Source organism: Saccostrea cucullata, unplaced genomic scaffold (assembly GCF_032062105.1).
Source record: "Saccostrea cucullata isolate Sc308-1 unplaced genomic scaffold, CSIRO_AGI_Scuc_v1 ctg1716, whole genome shotgun sequence".
Lineage (NCBI taxonomy): Eukaryota > Metazoa > Mollusca > Bivalvia > Ostreida > Ostreidae > Saccostrea > Saccostrea cuccullata.
The window spans coordinates 1-19,444 of record NW_026938586.1 but is presented as its reverse complement, the minus strand read 5'-3'; the positions used below and the strand labels follow the sequence as shown (position 1 = coordinate 19,444).

Here is a 19,444-nt window from a genome sequence, read left to right as displayed (position 1 = left end):
TTTTGTGTTCCCCTTCTCTCTTCATATGAACTGGGTCAGGTGGGACGATTTCATACCCCTCCAGATCCTACACTTTAGTCTGAAGTGTGCCCCTATGGCTAGGGATTGACCTTTGTGTACTCGGCCAGCTCTGAACTACTTTCTAACCTGCAGTCCTTGGAACCCATGAGTGGACAGTTGAATTTCTTCGAATGCATGACGGCCAACTTCACCTATAAAACAAAGTAAAAGAACACTTGCAGAAATTCTCCTTGTACATGTATGTATGTATATTAGGCAGTAAAACATCATGTGAGGCTCATACACCACATTTGAGCTATGAAAAGAAATGCTTTTGCAGAAGATTGTGTAGGGTTTATGTCCTTGACCATTCAGTGACAAATGCGGTCAGTTACTTACCAAAAGAGAAGAGGGCTTGTTTAGATCGAACCCTGACCACAGTAGAGGTGTCAGTCTGACAAAGGTACGATAGCTGCTCTATACTCTCTGAGGCCTACAACATGGAAATGGAAAACAAAATCAGTCTACTGCAAGGTACTATTGCATTTTATTTACTGTGAAATCCGTAATACTTTGTGGGGTTTTATTTTCGTTGTTTTCGGGGTATGAAGAGATCCACTAATTCATGTTCATCACGAAATATAAAATTTCATATACACAACTTCTGAAATATTCTTCATCCATGAAATTAAATCCCCAAGAACCAACATTTTTCCTCAAACAATGAATTTAACCCCATGAGAATGAGATTTTACAGTAATACATGTATAGGGAAGCTTTGAGGCCTACAACATTGATATGTAGAACAAATCGGTCTAAGTTGTGAAAACAATATAATATCCTGCAAGTAATTTTTCCTGACATTGTGCATTAGACCTACCTCTAGTTTACCCAGGGCTTCACAAGCTCCCGCCCTAATCTCTGGTGTCTTATCCTCCAAACCCTCCACAAACACCAGCAAGGCCTACAAAACAAAGACAACCAATATCTATCAACATGACATCTTAGAATTAAAAGGATTAGGCCAGGTAAAATTAATCTTTAGATTCTCATCCTAATTTGCTAAAAAATTGGGGCGGGTGGGCGGATTTTATTTTTTATTTTTTATAATTGTTAATTTATATATATAGGCCTAAGTATCAACAAAACAATGGACGCCCCGTACACATTTTTTTTTTCATTACCTTAATGCAAATATGAATAGATTTAATTCTTTTCATATTCTTTTAAATATTTAAAGAAAATTTTTGCTTTAAAAATTAAATATTTATTGTTAATTAACAAATTATCAAGTACACATTATACGGCACACCCTGAACAAAATGAGGTAGGGATACCAATAAATTAATTGTGTACGTATGCGTGACTTCTTATTTTCCAAAATCTATATAAATGTTCTAATAATTATTCTACTGAAAAATCTAGGCCTTCTCTTAAGTCTATCTACGATGTTGTAGATTTTTTTTTATTTCAAAGCAAATTCACACAGCTGGAGATCGTTATATATAACTTGACCAGGTGTCATTTTCCTCGTCTATTTTTACTTAGTTACAATCTCTCTACATACTTGTTCCTGCCAGTGATGGTATCTATATGTGTTTATGCTATTTTTTCTTCTCTGCCTTCTCTATACTGACAAATTATCTTTTCCTTACACATTTAAACTGCTTTTATTGCCGATTTTTCTCCATTCTTCACATGGCGTTTTTGCTATAAATAGCGACACGCGACTTTTAATACAGACGGGAGATAACTCTTAAACTTTGAACCAAATTCTTACTGAATAAAAATACATAAAAATACCCAAAATAAAATAAAAACATCGGGGCGGGACATTTTGAGAGGGGCGGGCGGGGATGAGAATCTAAAGATTAATTTTATATGGCCTTAACATGGATTTTTTTTTTAAATTAGCAGTAAATTTTCTTGTTTGATAAGAAATTGAGTATTGTTAAAGACCCACAAAACAATTAAGGCACTAATTTCTATAAACATTATATTTCAAAAGTCAAAATGATTTAGACAATTTTTTTTATCAATGCGCAGTAAATTTTCTTGAAATTGAGAATGGTTATAAGGCTCATTAGTCATGACGTATGAGGTCTACATTACCTTGTCCCTGAACTCTTTTGTTCTTGCGATGTCTTCCAAATAGGACTCTGCAAACCAATAAAGCGTGACATTGATTACTTCCGAATGGCATTATTTAGTCAATATTTACGCCTACGACAAAGTCTGGCCAAACCAATGACCACAAACAGTGAATTCGTTAACCACTTGGTAATGGAGATATTATTCATACCATAAATATGGACATCATTTATCTCTCAATAGAAATATCATTCATATTCCATAAACTAGCTGGTATACAAATACTATAATGGTTACCAATACATTTGCACAATTTAGAAATGTTCTAATTATCTCCCTTTATAGTGTGACAAGTCTGAATTAAAATAAGGAATTTTTTGAAGAGCACTAAAACCTTTGAGAAAGGAATTTTCATAATATAAACCAAATCAAATATAAATGATGAAAAGAAGATCAACATCAGTCAAACATCTATACATGTACGTTTAACTTGATATAACACAACTTTACAGAGCTCTTCAAAGGGTTGGAGTTTTAACTCATGAGCACAATGTGAACCACAAGTTAACTTCTACAGATTTCAAGTAATCAAAATCTAGATGATTTGGGATACCAAATATAAACTATATATTATACTCAAACCTAAATACATGTACCTTTTAAATGTTGGGAGCTAACCAATTCTAGATAACAGAAGGTTAAATATCAAAGATGAAACCAAAGCATATATTTTTTAGTCTACACTGCAGTGTGAATTTGGCATTTTCCAAGTATTCAAAAACATTGGTGATCAAGATGCCAAAGTAGAACTTACCTACTGTCCTGGCTACTTCATTACTACCACTAATCAGAAGAGCCCCCATTACTTTGAGGCACGGTGCGGGAGGAAAGGTTCCTTTGAGGGACATCACACATTTGATTATACTCTCTTGTTTCCCAGAACAGAGTTTTTCAATCATTTGCACTAAAATAAACAATGAATTTCTATTAAAACATTATAACATACATTTCATATGTTTATAAATTTTTATTATGTTTTTTTTTATCCCCCAACCCCTCCTGAGGAATTAAGCATCAATTTTCATATAAACAGTGAAGGATTCTTACACTCAGCAGCTACTGCATCTACATTTTGAAGGCCTCCCTCATCTTTGAAGTACTGCAGGAACTGGTGAAGTGTGACAATACATGTGGCCTTGACCTTCTCTGGGTCATAGCTGGGAACATCTAAGATCCTCATTACCAAATGTCTCAACACTAACAATGAAAAAATAAACTTTACAATTCTATCGCCTATAAAAATTGTTGTAATTTCCAGAGTCAATACATGTGCAAGAAATTATCCAAGATGTCAGAGAAGCCAGGATTTAAATAATTTATACAGACCTTTCTTGGGATCTCTGCTGTATTTACTCTGAAGTTGTGCTCCATACTTTTGTTCGAAGGCACCTACGAGTTTCTCTGGGTGAATGTAGAGAACATTTGTGTCCGTGCACCTCACCCAGAATTCACGTAAACTTTTATCATCACTGAGCTCTGCCATGACTGTCAAATTAATAAAATCAGAATTAAATGATCTTAATTCTTTTCCTTTGTTTGAATAGCAATGAGGTAAAAATTACAGATATGTGTATTAATCACTTACTGGCATGAAGATTTATATCGTGTGACTGGGAAATCTTGATTAAATGTTCTATAATCTCAGCTTGCTTTTGTAGTCTGTCCAGAGCATAAATTTCCCTGCATTTTAGTGGTCCAAAACTTCCTAAACTCTACAAAATTATAAACAAAGGCTTCTTTAATTTAAATGATTATTTTTACAGGAAGAGTTATTCCCCTTTACATGCAATTTACCTTTCAAGTTCAAAACTTGAGAAAATTTTATCATTAGAGAAAGAGTTATTTCCCTTTAATACAAATGCGGTTGTAAAAAAAATGATTGGATTGGATGGTTGAAACAAATGTTGTCTTATTTCTTTTTGAGTATTTTTTTTGCAATTTTAATTTTGTTCATTAAATGATGTTGCTTTGTACCTCCAGTAGTCTCTCACAGTAAACCAGATGAAACACGAGGGCTTGATCCACGTGTTCATTTCCAGTGCTGGGAGGAAGAGGACTTGAACCTTCACTGGAACCCAGGTTAGTGTCCTCTGACAACCGCTTGGCCAGTGACTCAATGCCAGAGTCTGCTGTCTTAGCTGTAGACTCAGGACTAGACATCACATTTTCAAAAAGTGTAGACTCCCTAAAACAGAAAATATTTCATTTCATGGAATGGATAAAAGGATCAGAGTTTTCTATGAAGTATCAGCTAGCCTTGTTAGGATGAATTAGGTCAGTCATTATGCATATTCATAACATAAATGTGAAATCTTACTTTGGTGATATTTATGAATTGCCAGTTGCAACACTATTCAAAGTATGCTATGAACTAAAACTTAATCTATCTAAAAACCAAAAATGCTAAGGAAGCAGTTCTGGAAAACTACTTACTGATTTGTCTCCCCTTCCTCTGTCACCTCGGTATCCAGGAAATCGAAAGCACCGAGGGCATCCTGTACAGACACACATATACTGCCTGTCCGAGAACTGCATCTAGACTCCTTCTGTAATCAGAAAAGAGAAACATTACAGGTTCTGCCAAGATATTCTAGTCACATTTAAAATACCTTATTTTTCATATTAACGTGATTTTATGTTTTGCCATTTCAATATACACATTTTGAATAAGGATTAAAGACTGAAATGTATTCAAGGAATTTTTTGATTTATTAACATAGCTAGTACTTACTCGAAGAACTTGTTCCAACATGACCACCACATCTTCTAACTTCTCCAGCTCTCTATACTGCCCATGGTAATCCTCCAGACTGGCACTCAAGCTGTTCAGAGCATCCTCAATGTGGATTGGCTCATCTTTAGTCAACGTGATTCCATGTCCCATAGCCACATTAAAGTGCATATTACCATACGTATCATGAGATCCACTGGACAGAAACTGTGGAATTCTGTTGGGGGTGGGGGAGGCACCCAGCCCAGAGTTTAAGTTCGGTTGTGACACAGTATATCTCTGAGGAATCTGTTGCCTTGGTGGGGCAACAAGTTTTGAAGTCACTGGAGGAGAATGGGGGTTCATGAATTGAGGGGAAGCACCAGGCAAGTACAGGACATTTGATTGGCTGGATAAATGGTTTCCATAGTGATTGGGTGAGGTGTGGGCTGTAGGAGGAGCAGAAGTTCTGAGGATAAAGTTATCGTCTTTTGTTTGTGTCAGACTGACAGGGTTAGAGTATCTTCTCTCAGGTCCCAGGAAGTCACTCTGTGTCTGTAACAATTAAATTGATGGATAAATTAGTAAATTTCTCTTTACCATTTTTTCCTATTTAAACTTTATTTATGTGATACTGGAACAGAATTATAAAATCATTTTATGAGCAACAATTCAGTCTGATTGATGGCCTCTTACCAGTTCTCCATTTAGTGCCATAACAGACACAGGTCTCCTCCGAGGTGCGCTGGGCTGCCGAAGAGGAACATCAAAATAAGGCATTGTCTCCTCCACCCCATCCAAAGGACTGCAAGTAAAGTCAATTAACAAATGAGCTCAAACAATAAACACAGAGAGCTTTCATTTTGCAGCGTTTTTTTTCCTTATATAACTGGTTATATAAAAACGGCACCGTTCCCAATGCCAAAAACGTTATTTTTTCCAAAATGTGACCAAAAATTCCCAATTCAACTGTGAAGCAACAGACTACGATGACATCATATTTTTTTAAAAATGAAACATTGTACAAGTTGACTAATTGTTTCACTTAAGCTTAAATCGAGAAAGTGGTAATTTGGTGGGACGTGTTGTGTAAACAGCGTAGTGTCATACATTTTGACAAATTGAAAGCATGAAAATTTGAAAACATGGGACATTGATAAAAGAATCAATAAGTACTTCCTGTTTATTCTTTAAAACACATAGTTACAGGTAATTAAGTTGGAAGTAACAGGGCTCTCTCACCACTTTTTGGGACTGGGGCCGGGGCCATTCAAATTGGGAAAATTATCATCATTTTGGGAGAAGTTGGATAACCAAAATTCATTAAAAAAATCCTCAAATTTTGCTTTTCTAGCATTTTGTCATCAATTTAACTCTGGTTTTGAATAAACAGTTAAACAGAACAAACATGGGTACATAGGCTATTTATGAAAGTACATTAACTTTGTCATTACTATCTTTGAGTGTTGATAACTGCGGTTATATGTCTTTCTGAGTGACAGTCGCTAGTCAAGTAGTCCCGAATTTCCTCGATCACATGGACAACTTTGCTAACCAATACAGCGCGAGACTGAACATGCTGAAGCGTGGGTATGTTTCTAGGTGCAGCTTACTAATGTTTAAATGAAATGTCTATTTTTGAAACCAATATGATGTTTTTTTGTTGAAACTACATGACAAGATACTCTGCTCTCATAGTTAGTACATATTTTTGTAAAAACAATAACCTGGTTCCCAGAACCAGTTTACGAATGCATTTCGTGCGAACTTTTAAAATAGTAGTACAGTTTCACTTTCATTTGCAAGTGTGTTTCGTTTGGGTTTTTTTGCGATTAAGTTTCATGGACTTTTATTTTTTAATTAATATTTTGCTATGGAAATTGGGAAATTTACACCTTTCTTTTGGGAAAAAAGGTACCTTTTTTGCATTGGGAACGGGGCCGAATATCGGCCCCAGATATAGGGAATCGAGAGCCTTGGAATAGGTGCAAAATTTGTTTTATTTCATTAAATGAGACAAAATTCTCATTGTTCTTCTTTGATGTTATATTTCCCAATTGAACCGGTACTGAAACCTTTCCCAATGGGTGGAAAAAAATTGCTGTTTTGGTTGCAAGCTACTATGATCTCTTTCATTTTGTGTACTTATCTCCAGGTAATTATAACACAGTTATTGAGCAAGCCATTTGTTTATTTGCTTCCAGATAATTACAACACTAGGTTTGAGCAAGCAACCCAAATGTGTACTTATAACACTGAGCTTGAATGTGTACTTACATCAGATAATTATAACACCGAGTTTTAGCAAGCTTACTTACTTCCAGATAATTATAACACTGAGTTTGAGTGGGTGTACTTACTTCCAGATAATTATAACACTGAGTTTGAGTGAGCCATTTGTGTTAATGCTGACTGTCATTAGTTGAGGATTGGCAGAGAACAAGTCCTTGGTTTCACATTTCTTCTGACCAAGAGTCACTGACTTGAGCAGCCTTAACTCAATGCCCTGAAATCATCAATAATGCATTTAAACAATAGAGTACACCTCAAGCTTTCACCATAAAGCCTTTTAACAATCTGCTGAGAAAGTAACAGCATCCAAATTAACTTTTTTCATCATTGTTTATATTCTGGGTCCTTTTATGATTTAGAGTTTTGGGAGGGGGATAGATGATGCTTTATGCAAATTCTCTGCAAATGATGTTCAGATGTTTGGAGACTAAATCTTATATGTTTTAAAGTTGAATGTATAGTTCTTCCTAAAAACATGCATGAAGATAAGTCTATAAGATACATTTACCTTAATATTAAAAACATCGCCAATGACAGCTTTAAACTTGAAATCCGGATTATCCCATCTCTGTGTCCCATTCTTCTCTATTCTGCCTTTTGACTTCCACTTCTGTGTGCCATGTTTGATCACAATTTCAAAAACATCTCCTGGACAAAGTCTGGCAAATCCAGCCATTCCTAAAGAGTAAAATGTTCATACATTACTCATACCAAACAACCTTTAAAGAATTATGCGATTCCAAAAAAGTAAAATCTCTATACATTACTACGCGTTATACCAAGCAACATAATAAGGAATCAAACCATTCTAGAGTAAAATCTCCAGACTTTAGCCACTTAATGAGAATTCATGCCAGTTTTTTTACTTTTCTTTCAAGATAAACAAAATACATGTATGTATATTTTGATTTTTCCTTATGCTTTAATTGATTTGGCTGTAAATTTGTTTCTTGATGGTCAGGGTTACCTTTGAGTTTACAGGAGAAAGTCCCCATCATGGCCTCCAGCTGGGCCTCTATAGAGCACATAGTCTACAAAAAAAAACAAAAATTGCTTATTTCTTTCTGTGCACAGAGTTGCCTCCCTTAACACATCACCATCTTCCTTGAACTATATGTGAACCCGACATCAATTTCATTAAGAAAACAAGTTTTCTTCAAATATTAAAATAATTAAACAGTGGTTCACATCAGGCTTGAGAAGAAGATTTTTGAAAGATAGCTTTGAAGTACTTGAAAAGAAGATATTAAGGTAGAGAGACACCTTGATGGACTGGTCCATAATCATTTCCAGCAGATCAAAGTGTCTTTGGGTATAAATCTACTTAAAAATTTCATGCTTTCTTTGTGGCCCGTTTATATTGGTGCTGGACACACTGATTTCATTAAATTAAGGGTTTTCTTATAAAATCTGATACTACTGAACTTTGCCATCACTAAATCTTTGATCTTTTTCCCCCCAAACATTTTTTTCAATATTAAATATCAAGGAAGTACTTCATAACAATGGACAGATTAAGTTGAAATACCCAGGAAATAAATATTTATCTCTAAGGACAAGTTTACAAACACCACCAACATTTATAATATTAATCTAACACATGTAGTATTTTTTAATGTGTGTAAAAATTGAAAGAAAATTCCTAGAAATGAAAATTATATAAACTGCTTAAAATTACAGTACCAGGTACCGGTACTTTCACTCTACAAACCCTACATTTCTTTCAGGAAAACAATAAAAAAAAAGAAAACTTTATTCTTTCTTCCTTAATTTTGCTGTCTTCCTTCAAATATTAAAATAATTCAAATAAAATGTCCTATCTGTAATACACGGCAATGAAAATGAATTTATTTTTGATGTAGCAGTTGAGTGAAATATGACCAAGAAATGTGACTGTGACACTCTGAATGATGTATGCTTGTCATTTTTACTGTTTCTTTGAAGCTGTGCTTTACTCTAAACAAAAAATTTTGACACAAATGTCCACCATGATTTACTACTTAAAGATTTTCCAGGTTAAAGCAGGCAAGAGTACAATAAAACATGACAACTGCTCCATGTTTTATTGCTCTGTTTCTTCCAAAAACTGAAAAATCTTTAAAAGAAAACAATGTCCGACTCTATTGATTAATTTCCATTGGACCACTATTAATGTCCACTATAAAGGCTATTCCAGCCAAGCCATACTAAATTTTCTATCTTAATCAATGATGCAGTATAAGATAAGAAGAGTGCAATATTTCACCTGGGAGCACTCCTTGAGCCCATATCGCACTCTCTCCATCGAGTCTTTCTTTCGGTGGGGTGACACAATGAATGCTCTCTGCATTGTTCTGGTGCCTGAAAAAAATATAACTGAATTAAATTCACAATGCAACTTTACATATATATAATCCAGACACATATTTTTTATACAAAAAAAAGACTTTACTGAAAACAAAGAACAGGGATAAATGACTTCAACAGACTGATAGTGAACATACTCAGTATCCATAATATTATTTTTTAAAGCAAATTAACACATACTAGTAATCCAATCAACTGTGAACTCACCCTCTCTCATCTGTTGCTGAACACGGTAATGGTCATGGAGTTCCTCTATCTGTAATTTATAATTTATACATGTATAAAGCATATTACAAGTACATTAGAATACATCTCTCTCTCTCTCTCTCTCTCTCTCTCTCTCTCCTGTGTATCTATATATTATAATGTAGTATATGTTTCTTTTTTTTTTACCTTGGCCAGATGGAATTCTAATCTCTTCATGTACCTCTCGGCAGCTTTGATTTGCTATAGAAAAAAAGGATGATTAGATCAGAACGGGGAACAAATTATATGCAAATAGTTAGTCTTCATTTAGAAATTCTAGGTTCTCATATACATATCCAGATATGTTTTGAATTTTATACGCTGTACTACTAATAAGACATTTTAATATAGGAAACAACAGATCTTTTCACTGCTAATTTAATTGACTCAATTTTATTTTGGTCATACATTTCTTTGGATATAAAAAAGATCATACAATACAAATGGTGAATTTACATATATGAATTGTAGCTAAACTGATGAATTACATCTGCATGCTACTGTTCATAAATATTCCATAGGGCACAACTGACTTAATTCTTTTGAAACATTATTTTTTTCTTCAGTTGTATAAGACGTATACAGATGTGGCATTTAACCGCCAAGAAGTTTAATATAGATGGAATAAGTGACATTTCTCCCAAATTATTTTGGCTTATTAACAAAGGAAGCCATCATTCTTTTATTTTTCCCTGCGGGCCTTTCTGTTTGTCAGTTTGAAAATTTTAAGGAGTTGCCATATAAAAGTGTAATTTGGATTGGAAAACAAGGTTGCACTGCTTGTCCCAAAATAATGATAAATAGCCCATCTCCATAAAATTTGGTAGTTAAGTTGAAAGTAAAAATTTTCTCTTTGTGTATTGGTATTTGTTTACAGTGAAGATCTAAGATAGGGGGACCTTTTGGTTTGAAGTGTTAGAAAAGATACATTAGAAATGCCACACCAATTACTTGTTGTGAAAAGATGGAAACTTTTAAATAATATATCTAATTTTCATGAAATTGCCATGCACTCATTTCTGAGTCACATTCATGAATCACAGTATATGCATTACTGCTTGCATTGTACTATAACAATATAAATTATCCCTATACCCATTCCTTCCATCTTAGATAAATGTGGGAGAGTTTCAAGACATAACAATTAACAGGAACATGGAAATAACACATCTAATACTAAAATGCAAAAAAATTTAATTCTATGCCTTCAATATGATTATGATCCTGGATAAATATTTGTAATTAAAATTTATCTTATTCTACATACATGCCCCAGCCCTTTAAAATAAAAATACTCCCATATAACCTCCTTCAAAAACTAAGTTAAAATAAACCATCACAAATACTTCACTCTTAAGAAGGTTATATAAGGATCACTTTAATTATGTTAAGATATAGTTCCTACTTCTAGATCAGAGTGGGCCAACTGTGTAATCAGTCTATATTGATCCTTATAATGACGTAGGCTCACATGTCACTCATGTAGGTTTCTCTGAGGGTCTAACAAACCCCTCAGTACTATAACATCACTTATTGATCATTACACAGTAATAATGCCTACCATCTGCAGGGAAAAACTAATAACAGAAAACGCACCATTCCAACACACAGCTGATGTTTTAGCAACGCAAACTTACGACCAAACACAAATAAACAGAAAGTCAGGTGTAAAACAGCAACATTTTCTTTCAAGTTTTTGTACATTATATCATTTATATGAGCTGTATTTTTTGTATATTGCTTCATGTTCAAGAAAAAAAAACATTTTCAGGAAATAACTTTACCACATTGCAAAGTGCAAACATTGACACAAAAAGTGCTATAATGGTCATGCAGATGCACATCGTTAGAATACTTTAATTAACAAAACTCATGCTGGATAAGGGTCTCTTCCCCATTTGTTACAACTCACAACCACAAAGTTACACTCAATATAGGAACATATCACCAACACATTGTGTCTAATTACCTTGTCTGTCTCCAATAATCTTCCCTAAAGAGTTCAATTTAATTAAAATTTTAATTTCAGTCATTATACTTATAGATGTTAAATGAAAATCAGTGTATTAGGTAGATTTTCCAAAAAAAATACAGTAAAACCCACTTATACCGAACATGGTTATAATGAATTTATGTTTGTAGGGAAGTGATTTTCATTCCCTTAGGGTTTAATATTATCATGAGCTTAACAGATATACCATTACATTTATACATGTATCAAAGCAAAATTTTATGTCCCCAGTACTTCACAATAAGTATGTTTTATTTTATATGGTACTTTGAGAGTAAATTCACATTTGTACATTGAAGAAAATTCATCATTATTGGAATTCAAATTTTTCCCTGTAATTAATTGTGCTTCAGAAGAAAATTAATTGAATAAAGTAATTAAAATTAATTACATTTTTCAAATTTTAATTTGTATTTGAGCCCTGTAATTGAATGTATTTAAATACATTTCAAAAAAGGTCATGTATTTTCAATTACTTTTCAATTACATTTCAATTACTTTTTTTCAAAATGAAAGTTTATATTTAAAAAGGTGTCTTCTACTGATACATAGTTTTATACTGGTGGGTTTATATTACTTATTCCCATGTTTAATAAATCTCAGTTCTCCCTGTTCCCACTAGCAAATAACAATTATTATTTAGAAGTTAATTTGTTTTACAGCAATTTGGACCCCCTTTTAGATTTACCTGTATTCTATTCATTTTAAGATAGAAAATAATGAATTGATAGATATTATGTATTTCCTTCAAAAATATGGATTTGTTTTTATACACCGTGTAGCATAGGATTGTGTTTTACAATAATAATGTTTAATTTGTTTATACAGTGTGTAACTGGTAAAGGTCAATTTTGTCTCTTAATGTTTAATTTGTTTATACAGTGTGTCACACTCATTATATCTTTTTGACCAGGTGTGAACCCCTTCATACCCACGTGAATGCCTGAAGTAATTGAAATGTATTTAATTACATTTGTCAAAGTAATTGAAAGTAATTAATTACTTTTGAAAAAATCAATGTAATTGTAATTGCAAGTAATTGACAAAATTATCAATGTATTTGAAAGTAATTAATTACATTTCAAAGTAATTGACCCCAAGCCTGCTTTAGAATTTATTTCAAAGGGGAACTGTTACTCTTGGACCAAGGAAGAAAGGTATGTATAAACAAATGTCAATTTGGACCTGGTTTGGTATTAGTTTAGGTGTTGGATTTGGTGTTTTGATGTAGATAGGATTTTCTTACTTGAGATGTGGTGGTCTGGTCAACAGTTCTGGAATGTAGTGCCTCAATATCTTCCCTTGTGGCCTGGATAAATTCTCTGTAAAAAACAAGAAATGTGAAACTCTTGAGCAATGACCATGCATACTTAAAAAAGCTCCTTCATTTGTCATACTGTAAAAATGCTGACAATATTTAACATCAGTGCAAATTATTGTTTTAGTTGTAGGGAGAAACAAACTCTGACATGAAACTGGAAATCTCTAAATAGATTAGCAATACAAACTTCTTTTTATGCAACAATTTTGACCCAATCGCTACACATTTAATGAAAATGTATCAACTCAAATGCCACTGATGAAAAGAGCAGGGTTGTCTGGCAATGCATAAGACCCGGGGCCAGGGAATTTCTACACCTATACTTTTATCATGTTATCCCCCATTTATTCTGGTGTTCCCTCCCTTTGCATGTACCCTCTCTTAGGAGAGGAACCCATGACTTTTCAACTTTTTAATGCCCTGTTATTTCAAAACCTTAGGGATGATTCTAAAATTGGGTTTTATTTCTGGACATTCATGTTACATGTAAAGCCTTGATTCTATCAGAAACATGTCTCCATCCTTTATACCACTTAAAAAAAACAAGTAAACGCTGTCAAAAAGAGACATTAATTGCCTCCTTTTAAAAACAACATGATGATGACAAGAAAATAGAAACATTTTCTGCTACACTCTGCTAGTCGACTTGTTTATACAAGCGTCTTATTTCAGGAGGAAGAAACCTAGATTTTTTTCTAAATGACTAATGCTCATTCAAAAATCAAGATCACGCGAACCCAGGAAGATTCTATCGTGAGTCACTTTTCTGCAGTTTTCAGATTTTTAACATATATTATATGATTATAATGACATACACTGATGACTTATGACTGGATTCTTAAATACAATGCATGTCGATTATTATAAGCCCCTAAGTAGATGATTTCAGATAATAAGGGATTTTTAATTTCTCTTTGACAATGATGAGCTTAAGATATTGGACTTCTAAACATCTGGGACATCTGCTCTGCTAAAGGCAAACTTGTACATTGTACAGATGGGAAATATATTTGTGGTCCCTTTAATTTTCCCTAAACTCAACTCAAGACTAAAGAACTCTCAATTCAACATGTCATTATTATGTATTCAATGTATGTATTCAACTTCTTGTAGTAAAATATCATATCAGCATTCCATCCATTAAAAGGTATTGTATATTTAATATCATAATATTTTCCTTTCCATAATGAGCATTACATAACTATGATATATTACTGAATAATGTGTAGCCTTCAGTCATACTATATTTATAAGTACATGATCTATTTCAAGGACTGTTTCAATGATACATTCCATGGTGGGTAGGCTATATTTACAATAACCTAAAAATATACGGGCGACCCCCTTCACGTCAAGATCACAGGAGCCAGGTATATATTTCACACGAAACAAGCCATCCCCATTACCTACAAAATCTGATGATGAATTGACCAACCCATTACTCAGGCATGCCTCTTCAATTTTAACCCTTTCTATTTCCACTCCCAGAAGTAAATCTGAACTTTTGATGGTTTTTGATCCCATATCATAAGTGTATCTGTACTTTTGAAGTTTTTGATTGCACGTCATATGTCAATACTGTTGAACTTTTCCATGCATTTACCAGGTAAATACAGGTAAAGTGATGATACTCATCCTGGGTCAACACATATTTCGAATTCCGATGTACTTCAAACATATACACTAAAGTTTCAGTGTTGGGTCAGAAAAAACACTGGCTCATTTACTGTAGCTAATTATGTACCTCCCTCTAGCCATTTGTCACATTGTAAAAGCACATTGTCACCGACCCCATTTCCTGTTAGATTTTAGGATTAATTTAACATCTATAAAAATTTTAGACCTACCACTAAGAAAATACATAAATTAAATCATTGGTAATAGTTATTGCTCTATAATATGTTTTTTATTTCATTTATACATTTTTAAAACATTATTTTTTTTTTACCAACAAAATAAAAGACACTATAAATAAGACACACCCATCATCATAAATGCTACTCAATACAATTATGTTCATAACAGAAGAAATAGACATGATTACGATTGAAAAAAAAAATACAGATTAATGTAAACTTGATGGAATTCAGGTTAAGTACTGTGTAAATAAAGTCATAATTCAATATTGTTGTGTATTAGATATCTGGGTTAATATCTATGCTTGCCTACCTAAATTAATACCCTAGGACTTCCTATCCTTTGATGTTAAATTTTGCACTACTATGTAATATGAGAGAAAATAAAATATTTGCATAATTTGCAAAACAAATATTTTCCCTTCTCTTCTACAATCATTTTTAAGTGTATTAACCTTTTCCATACATTGTGTATATAATATGTACTTGACAAAAAAAAACAAATTTACTCAGTTTTTGTGACTGCTTACTGAAAACTTTATCATCATGAAGTTTTAATTACTGTTTTGATATGCACATTAATTTTAATGTCATAAAAGATTTATCTTCCAAATCTTTAATGTTGACATTTTAAAATATTTGCAGGTAAATTCTATTCATGTAACAGAAAATTCAGCTTAATTTTGATTTTGAATGTAATATTTAGTGAAAAATGGATTAGGCACATAAGCATTGCCTAAATAAGCCCTCTCCACAATTTTTGCTTAGCATATAGAAATACACCAAATCAATATTTTTACATTAACTTCATACCTTATTCCATTTTTAACACTCTCAAACATCAGTATAGTCCGGTTGGGTCTTGGTACTTTCGGCATCCTCGGTGACTTCCTGAAGCTGATGCCGGTACTAGACTTGGTGGTGGGGGAGTTTTTATGGAGGCTCCAATGCCCCCGGGCACGAAACGTCTCCCCCAGAACAGGTGCCCCCGAGGGGGTATGCTGCATGTCGTGGTGGGCCTTCATGACAAGACCACCCCCAAATGAGTGACTTCTCAGGACAGGCGTTGACTTACTAATGTGTGTGATGTGCTCCAATTGAACATGATTATCCAACTGGAAGGGATCTTTTCTGGTCATAGGAACTGTAATGAAGAGAAAAAAACCCTGTCTTACTCATTGCAGTGTCTAGTTACATCATCTGATGAAAAATCATATCTCAGCTGCTGTCTATATGCAGCTAGCTATAGCCTATCCTGATAAAATTTCTCTCTGCTGGTAACCGATCTACTGAATTTGATGAATTTTCTGTTTGGGGAATTAACTTCTGCTTATAAATATAGTTTCTATATGAACTTACTGTACCAATGATTGACCCTCTTTAGGCCTGAGAGAATCAAATTTTTGCATTTATATGATAGAATTGAGACTTGAATCTTTAACATCATTCCCTGATTTAAATCGAGATCAATATAGAGACCTTTTCATTAGTTCCTGCTGTGCATAGAATTAAGCAACAGGGGTAATGTGCATTGATAGTCAATCAATATTTCATGCATATGTCTGCAGCTATTATCCACAAATACACATCTATCATTTCTATGTGAATGCACCCACATTCAACCTCCGATACCACAGAAAAATTGAATCATTAAAGAACACAGCAGCCATTAATCCCAGATAAAAAGAAGAGTACTCATAATCAGACCTGAACAACCTGTTTTCCTTTGTAGATAATCCCTTATCATCTGTGGATCATCTCAGAGATAATCACATCACTAAGAAACCGACATCCATGTTTCACATTCTAGTTAAACAGTCAGTAACTTGAGCAGTGTGCAGTATACCCCTATGTCCCACTATCAGAGGAGGGAACAAATAGTGATAAAAAAAGAAGATAAAAGTTAACCCGAGTCTTTGTCAGAGACACTGGTGATAACAATCATAAACAAAACTCACAGCTTCCTTATCCCTTCACAGATAAATCCAAATTCTCAGGTAGTTCACAACTTAATGATGTCAAGACTGCATAGAAATACATATGCAATGGAATCTACTGAAGACTTAGTAGGACCAAAACAACAGACTTAATATTAATAGGCTCATTTTTAGAGGGAAAATACTGTATACAATGTTATTTTTGTACCATGTTAATTTCGCCCTTTCACACTTGCAAACAGTTTGATGACCCTTTAAAATTCACCGTCACAGTTCTCTTTGAGAAATTAAATTATACTGTGTTCTTTACAATACTGTTACATTGGGTGCCGTGCTCAGATTGTCCTGGAACTGACAAGTGAGAGGCCTGCCAGATGAGACTGGGTTGGGGTCTTTCGGGGGCCAAAGACCTTTTAAGGAGGGAGGGATGTGGCAGTCAGCCAGTGGCTGGATAGCTCAGTTGGTAGAGCACCTGACCAGAAATTCAGGAGCCCTGGGTTCATGTATATTTTCTCCTCTCCCGTTTTCTGATTTTAAATTTGCATACAAGTACGTCAGGTTAGGGTAAAAATAAAATGGTGCAAAAATTTCCCTGTAAACAGTATCCCATTTTCTGATTTTTCATTTGTAACGCGCTTTAAAGTTGGTATTCCATAATCATCAAAGCATCTGTGTTCGTACAAACATGATAAAATTGCAGATTAAGTAATTTTCCTGATGATACAAGTACTGAAAGATTATCAAAAACACAAATAATCAGCTGAAACATAGAAATCTCCTTTTCTAAAGGCTTGGAACAAATGCATTAGGTTGTATCAAGAAGCAAGGATCAGATATCAGAAACTCAGACAACCTTGCATGGCTTAATCAATACACAAAAAAATTCTTCTAATAAAAAATACACAAGAAAATCAGTTACCATGGAGATATTTGCTTTCTACTATCGTTTGCTGTACCAATAATTTTCTCTAAGTTTTCTAGGTCAACAAAATTCATTAAATTAGAAACCACTCTATTGCAGTCTAAACTTGATCTATTTAAAGAGAGAAAAGCACAGTGTGGGCCTTATGTAATAAAGCTAACAGTATGTCGTTGTGTGTTATATTACAAAATTCCCATAAGTAGAACAATTAAATTATGACCAAAAAATGTCACTTATATAATGTTACACCCTCAAAACAGTCAGCATGTTTTATAGTTCTTACCATGATTCTTATCACAATTAAAAAACAAATCCTGAAGAAAAAGCTTGTCTACATCAGCACTTAATCCTCATCAATAAAAAAACATGAATAAATAAGCTTCTGACTTCAACAAGAGGTTTTAACTCACTATTTCGATTACAACGTATGTATACTCCACCCAAAGTGTGGTATTAAGTCATGAACTGAAAACCGACACTCCAAAATAACAGAAACATGTCCTTCCTTATGAAAAAAAAATGACAACAATACACGGCAATTAGATCTATACTTTGAATGTGATTACACACATCAGGCATATTACGCATAACTCCGTAGTAAAATCTCTCTATATTGATTCAGCTGATGTGATTTTTCATTCTTACCTTATAATAATGATTGGCGATTGAGTGACTAACATCATTTTGTTCAATAGACGGCTATCCTTTTCACCCAGGGTAAACAATGATTGATCCTTCAGATAAACAATTACACAGGTATCAATAAAATTTTTAATCTGCCATTGTTCCTGATAGTGAGGGAGGCGTGACTCTATTTATGTATCAACAATCAATATTCACATTATCTTCCCCTCTCTTCCTCGCTCTAGTTTAAAAACAATATCACAGAGGTTAGCATCATAATGAGGAAAAAAACTAAAGAGAAAAAAATGCTCAAATTGTTTTTTCACACTGCAGAGGAAGAGTTTCAAGATAATCACAAAATATAACTTCTGTGGCCCTGTCGTGTGATGTATAACTGCATTAGGAGCCAATTTTACGTAAATCTCCTAATCTCCTAAAACACGTGGCTCATTAGAACTAACAAGTCTTCTCAAATAAAGACGTGGTAATTCACACATCTTACATGTCTACATCACTGCCCCAATCTATTACGAAAAGGTTCAATTCAGAAGAATTATCAAGAAACAACACTCGACTTTGAATTGATCACTTCCGATGGCTAGAAACAGTCTAAAGCATGGAGGAAAACATGCCAGTCTGCAATGGCTTTACATCAACGGCATTCAACAAGTTGGTTATATTAGCCTAGCAGCTATAAACTCGTGACATTTCCTCTGATCTCCATAAAATACACACTTTACCGCCAATGTCCCTCTCTCTCCCCAGATGCTTGGCCTAATAGCTAGCCATACTCCCAACAGAAAATTATTTTCTGGTGTTTTTTGTTTTAAATGAGATTTTAGAAAGAATCAGCCTGCATCACTCCGTGACTCTGTTGGATAAAACTGTGGGTTACCTAGGGGATTTTTAATTAACTCATAAAATCATCAGCAAATTACTAAAGCCAAAATAAAAAATGTTTCAAGACTTAATTCAATTTACAATTGCAATAAAATGGACAATTAATAATAACTGAAATATAAACTACT

At 33.8% G+C, this 19,444-nt stretch overlaps 1 protein-coding gene across 4 annotated transcripts; it reads right to left on the bottom strand.

Moving 5' to 3' along the window:
• Positions 1-35: 35 nt before the first annotated feature.
• LOC134250712 (rho family-interacting cell polarization regulator 1-like) lies at positions 36-19,162 on the bottom strand. 4 transcript variants are annotated; one of them, XM_062733076.1, is made up of 22 exons: positions 18,438-19,162; positions 15,747-16,077; positions 13,003-13,078; positions 11,715-11,738; positions 9,893-9,946; positions 9,707-9,755; positions 9,399-9,493; positions 8,121-8,184; positions 7,662-7,831; positions 7,222-7,367; positions 5,558-5,666; positions 4,883-5,416; positions 4,585-4,697; positions 4,126-4,336; positions 3,737-3,863; positions 3,478-3,636; positions 3,199-3,348; positions 2,906-3,055; positions 2,113-2,159; positions 881-964; positions 400-493; positions 36-212 (listed from the first exon to the last, which is right to left on the bottom strand). In XM_062733076.1, the coding sequence occupies exons 2-22, from the start codon at positions 16,070-16,072 to the stop codon at positions 136-138; spliced, it is 2,859 nt and encodes a 952-aa protein (XP_062589060.1). In that variant the 5' UTR covers positions 16,073-16,077; positions 18,438-19,162; the 3' UTR covers positions 36-135. The 4 variants fall into 4 exon arrangements, with proteins under 4 accessions (XP_062589060.1, XP_062589061.1, XP_062589058.1 ...); XM_062733077.1 differs by lacking the exon at positions 18,438-19,162 and adding an exon at positions 18,076-18,231; XM_062733074.1 differs by lacking the exon at positions 18,438-19,162 and adding an exon at positions 16,641-16,687.
• Positions 19,163-19,444: the final 282 nt, after the last annotated feature.

What these genes read in the sequence shown, in the direction of transcription:
- LOC134250712 (XM_062733074.1), bottom strand. Translation starts at nt 16,680, where the DNA reads ATGATAAGGGATTATCTACAAAGGAAAACAGGTTGTTCAG. An exon ending in AGTGTTATAATTATCTGGAA is followed by an intron (nt 5,667 to 7,221) that starts GTAAGTACACCC and finishes CTTTACTTGCAG; the next exon opens with TCCTTTGGATGGGGTGGAGG. An exon ending in TGAAGTAGCCAGGACAGTAG is followed by an intron (nt 2,160 to 2,905) that starts GTAAGTTCTACT and finishes ATTGGTTTGCAG; the next exon opens with AGTCCTATTTGGAAGACATC.